The sequence below is a fragment of the Mytilus edulis genome, chromosome 1 (assembly GCF_963676685.1).
Source record: "Mytilus edulis chromosome 1, xbMytEdul2.2, whole genome shotgun sequence".
NCBI lineage: Eukaryota > Metazoa > Mollusca > Bivalvia > Mytilida > Mytilidae > Mytilus > Mytilus edulis.
In genome coordinates this window covers 102,864,049-102,881,100 of record NC_092344.1, presented here as the reverse complement: position 1 = coordinate 102,881,100, position 17,052 = coordinate 102,864,049, and the positions used below count along the sequence as shown (strand labels likewise).

Below are 17,052 nucleotides of genomic sequence, written 5' to 3'. Positions count from 1 at the left end.
TATGACATACAAACCTTCCCAGCTGGTTTTGGAGAATACATTTATTCTACCGAACCATTAGTTATTTTGTTTGCAAAATATTGTATTCTTGTCCACTTTTGTCAAATGCATCTCTATGATATCAGTCTTCTACAATTCACAAGCCTAGTAGTCAGGACGACACGAATTATCATTGATATAGTCATATTATAAATTAACTGTGGACGAAACTTTGGAATAGCGAAAAACTAAGGTTTTCTACCTTTGGCTTTTTTAACTTGGGGGGGGGGGGGGGGGGATTCACCGTCACTGATTAGTCTTTTGTAGACGCGTATCTGGCGTAAATACTAAATTTAATCCTGGTATCTATGATAGGTTTATTCGCCTGAAACTGAACAGGCAATTTATTGAATTATGTTTCAAAATTTCATTCATTTTGTATAATGTTTGTCAAGGTTAGGCATTTTATAAATTGTTTGAAAATTCAGACATTTTACAAGATGCCAAATTTAGAAAATGCTTGTGACATATATCTTGGTTTATGTCAAATCTTAGTATGTTTATCATTGTTTTATTTTAGTTCCTTTTGGTATACATCCTTGTATCCTTAACTACAAGTAATGATGCAACTTTGAATAAGGGCAAGTGAGTATCAATGAAACAGCTGACAAGTTGCACCAACCAAAATGCTTGAGGTCCAATCAAATTGCTCATCTGCAGACAATATAAATATCAACCTTTGAATGTAATTTGTTGGTAAATTAATTCAACAGCCCTTATCTGCAAAAAACTTCGAATTACATAAGTAAACACAACAACAAGCAAAATCAGGTAAATAAGGTAAATGAGTTATAATTATCAGCTAATTCGTGCATTTCGATAAGAAAAAGCATTATTATTTATTGTTTCATTGCATTTAGTAGAAAAAAGGAATTTGGTAAAAATAAAACATAGATTTTTGTAGAAAATCCACAGTCTTTAATTCAGAGATTTTGTTATAAAATTTAAAAAAGATTACTCATTTGTTTGTCTATGAGGTGCTAGCGTTTATTGTTTACAAAAAGGCCTAAGCAACTTTTAAATTCCAAAACACTTCGTGCTGAGTCCTTAAAGTCGAGTGCACTCTAGAAGGTGTCTTGAATTTGTCCATATTTATATTTGTTCTAACCAACACTTAATTTATAAACTTGTTTTAAAGAAATCATTGCTAGAACTGCGTGCAATAATCCTCTACCTATCAAACATCGAATTGCTAAATATAAGAGTACAAGGGGAAAAGCTGTGGTTTTTTTTTTATAAAATTTCCATATGCTTAGCATTGAAGCAGCACAAGGGTACATAATCCTTAAGGCGACAGCAAATGTTTCAATCTCGTAACTCGATAGAGACGAGACAATTAAAATTTATTAACCAAAAACTGAGTGAATCTGATAAACTCCAATTACTGCCTTACCGAATGCGTCAACAAGGTACATGGTATAGACAATCTAACCGTCTACTTCTATGCGTGCATCACCCACCAGCCGAATGCATCCACAGAAAATATTACAATCGGAAATAGTAGACAATCGGTAACCATTAGATCACAAGATTGAATGTTTGAGACCGAGAAAACATTAGTGAGTGGAGACCCGGACACAACACTCTCGTCAACAAATTTGTGACGGTGATCCCAACACATATGTTATATGAAGTATCGATTTTATTCATTTTTCCAAATAACTCTGTGTATTGTGTTTTAGAGCAAATGCATGTAAACGAAGTCAGCTTATCGAAATATTTACTAGTTAATGTTTTCACAGATATATATTTAAACTTCAAGCGACGAAGTATATAAAATAAGTCTGATTTTTTTCTTTCGAATCCAATTAGCCAAAATACGTGAGTATTATCTTTCTGCTTTCAATCTTCCTATATTCATTTTTTTCTGATTCTGTCTTTCGAATAAATGTTCCATCATAAAATGGATAATAAGATGAATCTAGCAACTTAAGATGGTATGGGTGTCTAAATTAAAAATGATAGAATTTGTTCATACTTTGCCAAAATGTAGTTTTTATTGATATATGTTCAAATATATAATAAAAAGGATAGGTCACCGCGCATTGTCTCAAGCTACTGGTTGGGACAAAATGACACATTTTGTATGGATTATACAGAAATAAACTCCATTATGTGATTTAAAGCTAAACAAAATGATAGAATTGTAAAATAAAATACGAGAAGATAGCTTTTAGTAAATGCTTTGAGAATATCAAAAGAAAAGATGGAGTCACCGTACGTTGTTTTCTGGCTAGAACACAAAATAGCAACATTTTATTTAGATTCCTTCCGAAAATGCACTATTTCAGAGTTATTTCCCCTTAAAATGCCAATTTAAAAAAAATAATAATCAATTGAAATAAGCTTTACTTGTACAAATATTAATATTTATAAGTTATTATTATATACATTTGTTTTTTAAATGGAAATTCACATTAGTGATCTGCATTTATGCATCAAATTTTGCTACCTTGATTGAAAATCTAAACCTTAGATTCTCTGTTACAATCCAAGATGGCAAAAGACACCCATACCACCTTAAGGGGTTTCAGGGTAGAATAAATATCGCACACACGGCTTGTAAACAGTGTATCCTGAATAATAAAAAGCACGAAACAGATATAGCATTTTGAGGTTAAAAATACGACCCACTGCATCCGAAAACGTCAAATTTTAATAAAATATTGTGATATTTGATTTATAATCAGTAATTCATGTTGTTTAGACTGAACTATAGTTAAAGACATGAAGTAGACGGCAATGAGACAAGCAACCTTACCACACAAATAACCTTAAATACTCATCCATAATAATATCCCCAAGCACAATGCGAAGTTAAAGCAATACTCAAATAACATGACAACAATGGCGATGACTTCATATCCAGCTGTAAAAGAGGATTCTAATATGACGTGCTTCTTTCGCTTTGTAAACAACGCCGTGTGAAAATTCTCGATATATCTATACTTAGTGCAGACTCAGAGATATACATAATAATAGATGTTACAATATACCTCCCACGTATTATAAAATCCACATGTATTTGAACCTATTTGCAAACGCTTTGCCGATTTTATTGTATTAGAAATTGTAATAAAACAAAAGACAAAAGAACTTTTATTCTTATTCGGATGCATAATAAAAAGAATTAATAGGCTGCATCTAGTTGTGTTTATTTCCTAAATATAGTAACACAGCTATATTTTGTGCAATGTCAATTTCATCATGGTACACTTTCGCCACAATCAGGGGTTCATTAAGGGATGAAAATAAGCTTGATATTTATGTTATGATTTTGTGTCACAAAAATATAAAACTATTTTGTAACCATCGAAGTTCGTATAATATTGTATTAAAATGTAATTCTGAGATAGGTTTTATTTTATTTTCTATTCTATTGCATTATTTGCATCTTAACTGATTTCAGCGAGTCAACATGGCAACTCCTTCGTTACGAAATGTCAATTTTGGATTTAACAGTTGCTTACGAGAAAACATCTAAATAAAAAATCGCAAATATTGGGTTTGAGAATTAAACATATTTTTTCAAGCGGTTATTAACGAACTAAACAATGCAAGCTAAAGTTTTATGACACTATTTGAGCTTTATCTAACAAGGAGTAAAAAAGAACAGCTACACACACACACCGGCATACCCACCCTCGCTTCAGTATTTGAATGAACTTATTTGTCCTATTAGAATCGAAATAATTCATGGAAGCCATAGATTTGTTGTAAATTTACACATGGCCTGGGCCGTGATATTCGTTAATTTTATCCCTCGCTAACGCTCAGGATAAAATTCGAATATCCCGGCCCAGGCCATGTGTAAATTTCCAACAAATCTATGGCTTCCATGAATTATTTCTTAAATAAAGGCTAAAACATATCATAAATATAGCACAGTTAAAGCTAAACAGTTGGAAATTCGTTTTTTCGATAATACTCGGGGAAAGAAGTCTTTAAATATTTATGTCGTTTATCATTATACGTGTATATGAGATGGAAAGGTGCTTTATCATAACATATTATTTTATATGTTTTACTTTTGTATACCAGTGTATACTACTTTGTATATTGATACTATAACAACAATAAAAGAGTTAAGATACAACACATTAGTCATGGTTCGTGTCAAAAGAACTAAAGTTTGACTCCAACCAAAATATCAAAATCAACTGTTCCTCGATAATCAGAAAAACAAATGATTATATGAGAAACGTACAAGTATAATTAGTTAGAACGAAATTTCTTTTCTCCCCCCCTTCACAACTCTCACTTCGCTACCCACGATTTTTTACTGTATCATTCGTGTTAACTTCTAACTGTATCTAAATTGAAGACCAAAGAGACCAATCTTATTCTAAATTACATCTCGTGTAAATGTTATGAATGAAATTCAGTTTCTAGTGCGAGGAGTAAACTTCTGGCATTTCAGTTAACTTCGAAAAAAAAGTTGTACTATTAGTGTTAGATCTATATCATTTATTTACCAGTGTTTTTTTGCGATGAAATATCATTTTTATTAAAGTCAAGAACCGCAGAATCAACAAAAATATTTGACACCTGAAAAAACATAACAAAAAAAGTAAAGGTTCCCACAGGCAGCAAGAACAACGAAAAATTTTGAAAATATATAAAATCGAGTTTCAAAACAAAGGCAAGAGTAATTTACCGATGTTCAAAACTCTTTTAAAAATACGCACAGTTTGTTAGATTTTCTGCATATCGATTGTGTTAAAATTATAAGTTTATAAAGTTATTATCGTCGTTGGCAAGTTCGGGTTATAGTTATTAAGGCGGGATCAAGCAATATTCTGTGGAATTGAGCATATTGATAAAGTCGCAGTAAACCCGATTCAGTAACCAACTAAGAGACATTTTAGAGAATTACATGTACTGAAAACATAGCTAGACAAGATAATTCAACGAGGCGAAATCGGTAAAAGATACCAATGAAACAACATAAAAGTCGGAGGCACGCTTACAAAAACATGACCAAAACGAAAACGACGAAGTACAAACAACTGTCTATAAAGCATCAAATATAATACTTAAATTAAAAAACAGTAACCTCACTTTAGATCGAGGATGTTCTCATATGCTCCGGCGATAATTCGGTGATGTCATAATGTAGGTTCAAATCGACAATAGTCGCAACACTTTTGGATCCCACAAAATGCCAATCGTCTGTTAGTGATCACGTCCTACGTAGACTATAAATATATTGTCAATAAACCAATCTATTATCTTAATTATGTCATTTTGTTTGAATCAAAGTAGTTTTATGTAAATTATGTTTCATTCCTTCAACATCATATTTGTATCAACGTTGGCCATTCGTTTTTTGGGAAAATTGGTATCAACTACCTTAATCTTCTCGGAATGACTAACTTTGTCTTCTTGTTTTCTTCGTTTTGGCCATTGTATGGCACAATCCTCTATTGTTTCCGGTCTAGAAATTTAAGGTATATATACTGTTGTTTGACAATGTTCGGGTCCTCATTTATAACGTGGCTAACCTTGTTATAACTGTACAAGGACGTTGCAATCAGAGGGTTTCATTTTGAGTTCATACAAAAGTAATTATCGCCTGCTTTAAGTAAACCACCTACTTATAAATGATTTGAAAAATGATATATCTACTGGAGTTCTTTCATACTTCATAACCACAACACTAAATTGCTTTAATATATATGAATGGTATACAGCATCTTATGAATATCTAAATTCGTTACAACAGAAATTGCAATATATAGAGTAGAAATGGTATTTGTTGTCGTTTGAATATATGAATAACATATTTTAAAAGTAAATGTTTAGGTAATGGATTATATGATTGTTCTACAAATCATATGTCTATTCCCTGAGGCAAAATGTAACGAAGAAGACTATATAATTGTTTTTATTGTTTATGTAATTTTCAAGTATGTTGCCTCTATACAATTGATCTATATGACATTCCAAGGATTCAGTCTTAACAGTTATAGAAGAAACACGTATCATGGACTTTAGCAAAGTATTATCTCATCATTATTTGAAGATATTAAATTATAAACCTGGTATCTTTGATAACTATTTACACCACTGGGTTGATGCCAATGCCGGTGGACGTTTCGTCCTCGATGGTATCACCAGCCCAGTAGTAAGCACTTCGGCGTTGACATGAATATCAATTATATGGTCATTTTTATAAATAGCCTGTTACAAAACTTTGAACTTTTCGAAAAACTAAGGATTTTCTTATCCAAGGAATAGATTACCTTAGCAGTATTTGGCAAAACTTTTTTTTGAAATGTTGGGTCCTCAATGCTCTTAAACTTTGTACTTGTTTGGCTTTATAACTATTTTGATCTGAGCGTCACTGATAAGACTTATGTAGACGAAACGCGCGTCTGGCGTATTGAATTATAATCCTGATACTTTTGATAACTATTTACTATAAAGTGATAGACAGTCACGACGAGTTGATAAATGTCTGTCTCAATAAGTTAAATAGTGAATCTATATGAAATATAAATTCAGTCCACGTTTACCTTTCATTTGCTGCAGACAAAAACTACACAGCTTCATCATATCTTAAATTCGATAAAAGTATACGCGATTTCTTTATGGAATCACTTCAAATTGACCGCGATTCGTTTCTGACATTTACAAAAGTACAATTGTGACAGCAAAGGATGTCATTATATAAATGTTGATGACATGTGGGTGATTATGTCGACACGAAGATTTAAATTAGATAGGATGTTGTTACAAAATACCAATTTCTGTAACCGATCTTGCATTATAATTGAGGTTATGAAACCCTCCAACCGTTTCGCATGTGTCTTCCTGATAAAGAATTATATTTTGAAGCCTCAGTTTGAAGCACATGTTTACTATGCTAAACAAACATTACCTGTTGTAAAACTTCATATTTATAAAGTTAATCTGATTTTAATGCATATTACAGAATGATAGAAATTCAATAGTAGTAATGAATAATATCTAGATTAAAAATTAAAGATTCGATAAATTTCAAACAGTTCATTCTCAATCAGAAGAGAATTGAGTTATAAAATTGTGAAGGACAGCATAGAATCAAAGTAAGTTATTGATCAAGACAAAAAAATGAAGTCTTAAAAACAGTTTGAAGACCAATTCAAATACAAAAGTTGAAGAGTTTTCAACATTATAAAATTTGTTTTTATTTCCTAGTTCTTTACTTCTTTTTGTTTCTTTTTACTTCCTTGTAGACTTTCTTCATTTGGCCTTCGATGTCCTTAATAAAGGCAAATTCTGGAAAACGGTAATACAAAATTGTCATTTTCCAGCATGATTGACTATCGCATTCGGTTTGGTTTAATCGGCATTTCTTGATTGTTGTAAAAAAACAACCTTAATGACTGTAATTGTTTCGTCTTTTTTTTTTTTTTTTTTTCTTTTTGAAATATCAAATATCGAATTATCAAGTAAAAATAATGTATTTTGAATTTTAAATATCAGTATATTCTTCTTCTCGTTCGCTGTATAAATAGAATCCAGGTTGCATTTATTTGACTGCTATACAAGAACTATTTAGAATTCATGTTATTTTTCATTTCTTACTTGTAATGGTAAATAATATATTAGAGGAACGTATTTGTAAAATAAAGGCAACAGTAGTATAGCGCTGTTCAAAACTCACACAGAAACACACACAGAAACAGACTAAGCATTAGACAAAATCTGATGAGAATAACAAATATAACATCAAAACCAAATACATGAATTTGGGATAGAAAAGTACCATGACAAGTCTTATAGTAATGTGAGTTCACACTAAAATATAAGAGAAAACAAACGACACATAAACATAACTTCTTCGGCCCACTAACTCCAATTCAGTTGCAAAATATTTAAGATTATTCAACATTGTATTAGTTATAATAACATTACCGGTCTGAATTGGATAGCCGTCAAAGCAAAAACTTATCAAAGATACCAGGCTTATCATTTCGTAAGACAGACGATTGAAAAGCTCTAGCCAAATTTTTGCCTGTTGACAAAACCTATGTATTTATGATCGGAGAGCAGTGATATCCGTTACCGAACATTTTTTTTATATAATACGATAATTGAACACATTTATACGCATCTGTTTTCATGCGTAAAACAACCGCCTTATAATGTACGTGTTTTCATTTTTGTCTAAAGAAACATGCGTTCAACGTCTGTTTTACTATATTTATGAAACAGACATCGTTATTGTGCAGGGTCTATAAACTATATATCTTAGTTTGAAAAGCACAAAGATATCATTTTTTCTATGAAGAAAAGGGGCATTTGCTCTCAATGAAGTAAATGTGTAAATTAATAAACAATTTTTATTACAAGTTAGCAGATGAAAGCAACGAGTAGGCTTTTCAATTACTGGAAGTATTAATCACGTGTGTTGTTATCCGAATTGCACTTATATTGGATTCTTTTGATGGTACCTGTTGACATTTGTCTTCTCTTCGAAAAAGCTTATCTAACTTTTCAGGCAATATTTTTACAGAATTTAAGTGTTTCATTGACCTTTTAAGAACATCGCCTTGATAACCAACAAGAAAATAATTTCAATTAAGTGACATATGGAAGAAGCATTTATTTATGAGGAATTTTAATACTAAATGTAACGCAATACGTTAAAATGGACGATTTTCAGTATCTCTTGTGACAGAATTTCATCTTTACAATGTTTAATGTAAGATGATATGTTATTTCATTGAGTTAATAATACAATGGTATATCCTTGTGTTTATTATACAGTAGTTGTATTTACTCTGGCTTTTTAAATTCTTTCTCAAGAACGAACAACTTACGAAATAAGTTTAACTAAAATACTGAACACCAATTCAAATTTTAAACGGGGATGTCCATAAAAACTTACAACATTTAACGTTATCAATCAACGGAACAAGTGAACAACAAATGTTATATCTTTGGAAGGTTGATTGACAACAATATATTTGGAATTAAGTATTACGTTAGGGTCAGAATAAGTAATGTGAACGGTTAATATATAGCCCACTCCTGATTTTGAGACGCGTAAACAGGAATGGGTAAAAATGATATCGATCAGATTTGATCTCTTTGACTTTGACGGCTCGAACTGATCCACAAACGTCTTATTTATTTATTGGACATATAATTAAACTCACACAACTCCTGATATGTACTAATTATTCTTTGGAAAACTAATGATATATCCTTAATTAGTTTGTGTGTGGGAAGTCATTACCATAAATAATAAACGGGTTTGATAAGCTCGTCAGAAAATAGCAACGTCACAGCAAAAAGAACAACAACAGTTAACGAAGAATGACAAGCAACTATTTATAATTTTCCAATATCTTAACCATACTCCGTGGAGTATAAAGAACGCGATTATGATACCAAACGTTTGAATAGAATACAGAACACTTCAGATAAAAGAGTCACACTAATCTATTCTTCTAATTATATAGAAACGTTTCCAATCCAGGGTGTGAAACACAGCGTTAAATACATAAGCTTTTTATGAACACAAGATTACTACTGTGCTATGGTCAATTTTTGTATTCTTGTCTTTCGTTTTTGCCAATGTACTTTGTCAATATGCCTTCTTGATTTCTTTGTTGACATACTTCTTTGTTTTTTTATTGTGATTAAGATTATAACGCAATGTTGGCTGCTGTATCCCTATTTATGACAGTTTTACCTTTTATATTTGTTTTTCATACAAATCGTTGTCAATATAATGGAATTTCAAACAATTGTTTTACAAGTTAGATGTTTAGCTAGTTTAAATATAAGGTTTAATCCACCATTCTCTACATTAGAAAATGCCTGTACCAATTCAGGAATAAGACAGTTGTATTCCATTCGTTTGATGTGTTTGGACTTTTGATTTTGCTATCTGATTTGGGACGTTCCATATAGAATTTTCCCCGGAGTTCGGTATTTTTGTTATTTTACCTTTTACTTCAATCGGTCGTGATCTAAAAACGAGGGCATCATACAAAAGAGATTTAAATGTTTTAATAGTGTGAAAATTTTATATTTCAACATTTAAATTGTTTCCTTCATTTTGTCCTTTGCACCAAAACACTTGTTTTTCATTTAATATCTTATAAATTTCATTTGATTTTATTAGATTCGACGTAAATACTTTTCATCATTGTTTAACAATGATGAGATAGGGTGTTGTTAGTATTTTAAATTATAATGCAACTATTGGAGTGAACTGTATCAGATAAAGGGTGAGACACTTTTTTTACTGAGATAATACACCAGGTACAAATGTATAACGCTATTATCTGATAATTCAGATTGATGAGACAGCGTTAACGTTTAAGTTAATCCATTGTGATAAAAATCCTAAAAAGTATAAACATTCCAAACTATGGGCTCCTAAAGTTCTTAAGATCTTGATTAAGGAATAAAAAAGAGAAAGATACCAAGGGGAGTTCCAACACCTATAAGTCGAAGGAAAGCTGACAACGCCATACATAACACGATATACAATGAAATGACAAACACGTTCACAAAACACTAGATAATAAAACTACAGATTAAATAACACAGCCCTTTCACAAACAAGGTTTGATCTCGTGTGGAAGGATGAGTAGATTCTTCATCCCTAGTGGTACCCGTCATGTTGATCATGTAAGTACTTTGATAATTAGTTTCAATCGAGTTAACTTGTATTTTTATCAACGTGTTTGGTTTTTCTGGATAGAGGATAACAGCTAGGCTTCTCAACTTAAGTTTTTGTAAACTAGATTGATTTTCATTCTCGTAGATTTCCTGCTTACCATGAAAATTGAGTCACACGTGATGGAGTGTATGTACTACAGAAGACTATGATTATATTCTGTCGAATCAAATTTCAAACCAAAATGATAATATAAGTAAAATGCTTAATATTTTAAGCGCAAATCGAATCGTTACCTCTATATCAATGATGTTTTTTTTTAATTGAGATTTTTTATTTCTCTTTGGTGTGGTGATGTTTTCTTGACAGGCAATTCTTTTTTTCTTTATGGGAAAGACGGAATACGGAATGTGATTTAAAACAAGGAATAAAGTGAAGTATGAGCGATGAACCAATGCAGAAAGTAATATCGTTACGCCTTCAAGTTCATTATTGTTGGCTTACGCTTCATTCACAAAGCATGGAAACTGCATAGCTGTTTCAGTGGTTTTCTTATATATACATATACTATTTGTATTCATGATTCTATAATTTTATAATGATAGAAAATTATATCCTTCATATCATCATAAACATAGTTTGATCTAATGCAAGTGACATGTTTTTATAATCAAACTGTCTTGTTAGTTAAAAAATAATGATACATTCCTTAAACTTAAACGTATCTAGGTTTCCATTTTTTAGAGGAACAATATGGGATAGGAAAATTATCCCCAAAGGTGTTGAAAGGTGCTAATTTCATATAAATTCGTGAATGATTATACTTCAAGTTTATTGGTTTATCCTTGTTTGGCTTTATAACTTATTTGATCTGAGCGTCACTGACCAGTCTTCTGTAGACGAAACGCGCGTCTGGCGTAGTAAATTATAATCCTGGTACCTTTAAAAACTATTATCTACCTATATCTCTTTATGTATACATATAACATGTATAAGGTGATAATATTGATAAGCGTGGATCAGATTGAAATATTAACTGATGCAGTTAATACAATTATATAAATGCCTAAGAATATAAGTTTGACACGTTATTGCGTGTTACAAAACAACAATTTGTATCAAATTCATGATCATTAGCGTATTAAATTTGCATATATAAAGAGGCACTTGTATATTTATATATATAGAGCGCAGATTTTTTATAAAGATACCTGTAATAAAAAAAAGTCATTTCGATTTGAATAAGGGAAGTCCTTGAACAATGTAAGACGGCTTCCATATAGATAAACCAACAAACTTGAAGTACAGTCTCTCTCGAATGAAAGCTTGCATTATTGTTTTAATGAAACTACTCTCTTCAACTCATTCGGGGGGTAATTTGTCGCTCAACCTCTAACTTTTACTTGTGAACAACATCTATAGAATTTTTCAGTAATTATCATTTGATAATCAGTGATAATACCAGATTTTTAACTGTTTTAACAATCATATTAGCCGGTTCATCGCGAGGCAAATAGGTCGATCCGTGTTTCACTTCATATCTAGATCTAAAGCTTAACAAAATTAAATCTTTAACTTTTGTCACATGGAATTACTTTCAGACATGACAATTGTATGTGTAGATATTAATTCGGGATTATTTTCAAGTTTCAGCTAATAATTGTTGATTCAATAAGAAAATATCCGATAATCACTCTTTACAGATCAAATTACAATTCTGTTCATTAAGAAAACACATCCGATTAAACTGCTGTAAATGAGCCTGACATTACGGAGTAATTCGTCTTTATATAAATATTGAAAGCTTTCTAAATCTTAATAAGACTTAAGAAACCAAGGTCTGTCAAGGAACAACTAATCCTTATCATTAACTTTTCACAGTTACCAGGATTCAAATGTTGTACGTCAGACGCGCGTGTCGTCTACATTAGAGGTTGAGGACCACTAAAGACCCAAAATTACAAAGATTTTGCCAAATACAGCTAGGTGATTATTCCTTTGAGAAGAATACTACATTTTGTATCAGCATATTTTCGATTGGGTACTTTCGAATGAGTTTCTGTTTTTGTTTTTACGACCACTGGGATGATGCCACTGCTAATGAAGGTTTCGTTATTCACGAGTCTTTTGTAGACAAAACTGTAGTCTAGTATACAAAATTTAATCTATGATGAGTTTATTTTCATAGTATTTCGAAAACTTTTATGTTTTTGCAAACAGTAAATTCATTATTATTACCATGTCAATGATTATTCATGTCATAACAGAAGAATTGACTACTTTGCTGGTGGTACAATCGGGTAGAAAACTTTCACCAGGCGAAGCATCGACCCAGTGGTTATAAATAAACTCAAAGATACATGGATTAAAATTTGTACACTAAACTTCAAGTACAAGACAAAATTATGAACGGAGAGGAAACCTTCATTAGCAGTGGCATCGACCTAGTGGTTGTTAAACCGAAAATAGACACTCATTCTAAAGTACCCAATCAAAAATATGCTGATACAAAATGTTCTCAAATATTGCAGGAAGACATATATTTGTATATAAAGTATACCTTGTACACATTTTTCTTGTATTGACTTTGTATTTATTATATATTCTAGAATTGCGCACATATTACTTATTCTATTTTGTCCATGTATTATACTTGGCTTGCAAATTCATGTATTTAGTTTGATGTTACATTTGTAATTTTCATCGGATTTTGTCAAATTGGTGACGTCTTTTCTATTAAATTCATGTGTTATGGTAAAGAAAATTAATCACCGCCTTCATTTATTAGTTTTGATTTTGTTCAACGTAATCTGTACGAGTTTTATGTTTGAAGTTGTATTCAAAACAAACCGGACATATATATAATATAGTTAATTGCTATTGATTAGTGTTGCAATGTGCATTGTGTTTAAATGTAATATCAGTATTTAGTTCTATTATAATCTTAATTCAATCCTATTTCTATCTTAATTTTTAGAAATAATTTTTCAAATATGACGTCATATTTGTGCTGTTTCAGAAATTCAAATGTCTGCATGACGTTATATTGTACCTTTTCAACATTTCGTATGTGACGTCATGGTTATGACTTTTTATGTTCAGGCCTGGTTTGTCACTGAGTCGGGTGTGTCTATTTTCTGTGATTTTCTTGGTCTTCAATGCATTATGTATTATGGTTTTGTTTTCTGTAATTAGTTAACGTCAGTTTGATCATGTAAATCTTTTATATTCATTTGATAAAATTTACTTTTTGCAATAGCATAAATTGTTCTATATAATAAGGATGTTCTTATCACAACCAAAAAACCCTAGCCGTATTTGGCACAACCTTTTTCAACTTTTGATCCTCAGAGCTGTACAACTTTGTCCCCCTTTTTTTGACTTTCGAACTTTTATATCTGGGCGTCACTGGTAAGTCTTGTTTGGACGAGGCGCGTTTTTGACGTGATGAATTTTAAACCTGATGCCTTTTGTTATCTATTATTCATGTGTTTCTATGCCTAATACGTTCTGCTATTTATTGGTATTGTAGTCCTGTATTATTATGTTGTCATTTTAATGTTATATTTAACGGTGCCATCAAAGTGCGAGGTTTGGCATGCCACAAAACCAGGTTCAACCCACCATTTTTTTCTTTAAGAATGTCGTGTACCAAGTCAGGAAAATGGCCATTGTTATATCATAGTTCGTTTCTGTGGGTTTAACATTTTTACGTTGTGTTTCCATTGTGTCGTTTGTTTTCTCCTATTTTTGAGTGTGAATTCACATTACTATAAGACGTGTCACGGTACTTTTCTATCCCAAATTCATGTATTTGGTTTTGATGTTATATTGGTTATTCTCATCGGATGTTGTCTAATGCTTAGTCCGTTGCTGTGTGTATTACATTTTAATGTTGTGTCGTTGTTCTCCTCTAATATTTAATGCGTTTCCCTCAGTTTTAGTTTGTTACCCCGATTTTGTTTTTTGTCCATAGATTTATGAGTTTTGAACAGCGGTATACTACTATTGCCTTAATTTTGCAGCTTGTCCTGAAATGAAATTCTTTTTCTCGAATCGATTTTCTTTTAGGTATAGATTGTTTGTATTTTATGAATGGTGAACCGACACAAAGCTGATCTAGAGTTCCTGAACTGTTGTAACTGCCATTAATGTTGTGTTGTTTATTTTTTCTATAAAATTTGTAAGAAACAATAATAAAGTAATCTATTTGTCTTGGTAGGTTTTTTTTATTGTAACCATCGTAATCACTTTCATTGAACGAAAGTGATAAATAATTTCAAGATTTAAACTAATTTCTCATCGATGATAACCATATTCTACCATATTTTAATATAAAAAAATCAAATTGTCGTGTAATAATTGAATATTTGTGAACTCAATGAAACAACTTCTTCTGCATAATAACAACGTTAACATAAACCTCTTCAAGGAAAAATAATTATTTAAAAATAACTAACATTATGACAAAGTCACTGACTCTTGAACATCAAATTATTTGATTATGCATATTGTTAACACAACCTGCTAAATAAAACCAAATTATTAATAGCTAACGTAATGACGTCTTCTAACACGTGATTTTTGGCGGTGTATGATACACACCTATTTGTTGGAATGTATAATCCACACTGTATTCATGCGCCGTATCACGGACTCGTACATCCAACATATAAAAATCGGCTACATTAGATTACATTTTCCCTTCAACTTCTCCTTCCTTTTCTGCGATTTTGTCTTTTTTGTTTCCAACTGAAGACTCATTGTCCGTCTTTTTTCTAACTGTAATAATTCCTGAAACAATTCTTTCACATTGTGATTAGTTTTTGCTGATGTTTCTAAAAACGCACAGTTCCATCTTTTCGCAAGTTCTGCACATTCGGAAGTCGGCACTTCTCGGTTAATTTCGTCGCATTTATTTCCAACTAACATTACGGGAATATGTTCTAAATCGTGTTTGATTTCTATAATTTCATCATAAATAGGTTTCAATTCTTCAAGAGACTGTCGACTAGTTATTGAATACACTAAAATAAAAGCATGTCCTTTAGATATAGACAGACGCTGCATTGCAGGAAACTGATGACTTCCGGTTGTGTCGGTTATTTGAAGTGTACACACTTGTTTGTTACAGCTAATAACTTGTCTATAAGTATCCTCAATAGTTGGTATATAACTCTCTCTAAATGTTCCTCTGACAAATCTTAACACAAGCGAAGATTTACCGACGCCTCCTGCCCCAAAAACTACCACTCTATAATCATTGCTCTGCTCTGGCATAACTCGCAAACGAACTGATCTATCTTTTGGTACCTGCAAAGAAAAAAAATATATGTGAAACACAAAAAAATCAACAAGCAAACATAATGATGGTAGCTAAATCGTTTAATGATGCTGTTTTCGTCATCTGTTACTCAGACCTGGCTGTTACTTACACTCAAGTATGTGTCAACTGCTTCAGGGGCAATTTTACTCATATAAAAATCATATAAAACAACGAAAAAGGAGTAAGATCTCTGACTCTACACATTAGCTGCAGGGAAAACAGTATATCCATATCTTTATACTTTCATCAATACGACAATCATAACATACATGTCAATTGTTGCTAGACAATTAACAAATTTTCTGTAACGCGTTGATGCTGTTACGTCAGCAAGTTTATTTAAGTATTTCGATGCTGTTTTAAGAAGAAATCACTTCTGATAAAGCCATATATAAATCAATTATTCAAATTTGTTCGCTAAAGAAAATATTACAGATTCCTCATCAAATAGTTTTAAGAAACATAAAACAATGCTAAGAAGACTACTAGTATATATGTTATTTTTAGAAAAAAGGATTTCGTAATGATAAACTTAATTCAGTATCTTATTTAAAATATTACTATAATATTTCGTCGTTTATTTGATTCCCAAACGGTTGGATTTTTTTTTTCATCTTCTATTCACTTGTTATTCCATTGAAAATGAAAGAAAATGTGTCCTTCAGAAAATAAATTCAATGATCAACAATTCTCTTTTCAAATATCTAACCATCTCGAGGGAGAAAATGTATCTAGCAAGCGAAAGAATCAATCTTTATAAAAAATGATCTTATTAATTACGAATAAGCTTACTGTTAACTGAACCATGATAAGAATGTTATAATGGTTTTTATCAGGAGGTCTTTTATATAGTTATGATGACGTTGACGTCATACGGTGGGAGTTAAAAATTAAAACGTCCTCTGGAACTGTATTGCAAGAAAATATATAAATAGTCTAATGTAGTTATAGTGGGAGAAAATAAACTTTAGTTAGACATGGCGTACATCCGACACCTGGAAGGATAAATCGATACAACCATTAATGGTCTGGCTAGAATAAATATACTACTGCCAGGTCGATG

General features: G+C 31.4%; 2 protein-coding genes across 6 annotated transcripts in view; both read right to left on the bottom strand.

Moving 5' to 3' along the window:
- Nucleotides 1–17,052, bottom strand: part of LOC139516491 (uncharacterized) — a 735,418-nt gene that overhangs the window by 103,208 nt on the left and 615,158 nt on the right. The gene's annotated exons all lie outside the window — the stretch shown is intronic.
- The window catches only part of LOC139498671 (GTP-binding protein Di-Ras2-like), a 58,897-nt gene continuing 56,717 nt past the window's right edge, over nucleotides 14,873–17,052 (bottom strand). For all 5 annotated transcript variants that reach the window (XM_071287180.1, XM_071287198.1, XM_071287207.1 and 2 more), the window contains exon 2: nucleotides 14,873–15,976. In XM_071287180.1, coding sequence (XP_071143281.1) covers nucleotides 15,347–15,976 — 630 coding nt within the window. In that variant the 3' untranslated portion in view covers nucleotides 14,873–15,346. The remainder of the gene's footprint in view (nucleotides 15,977–17,052) is intronic.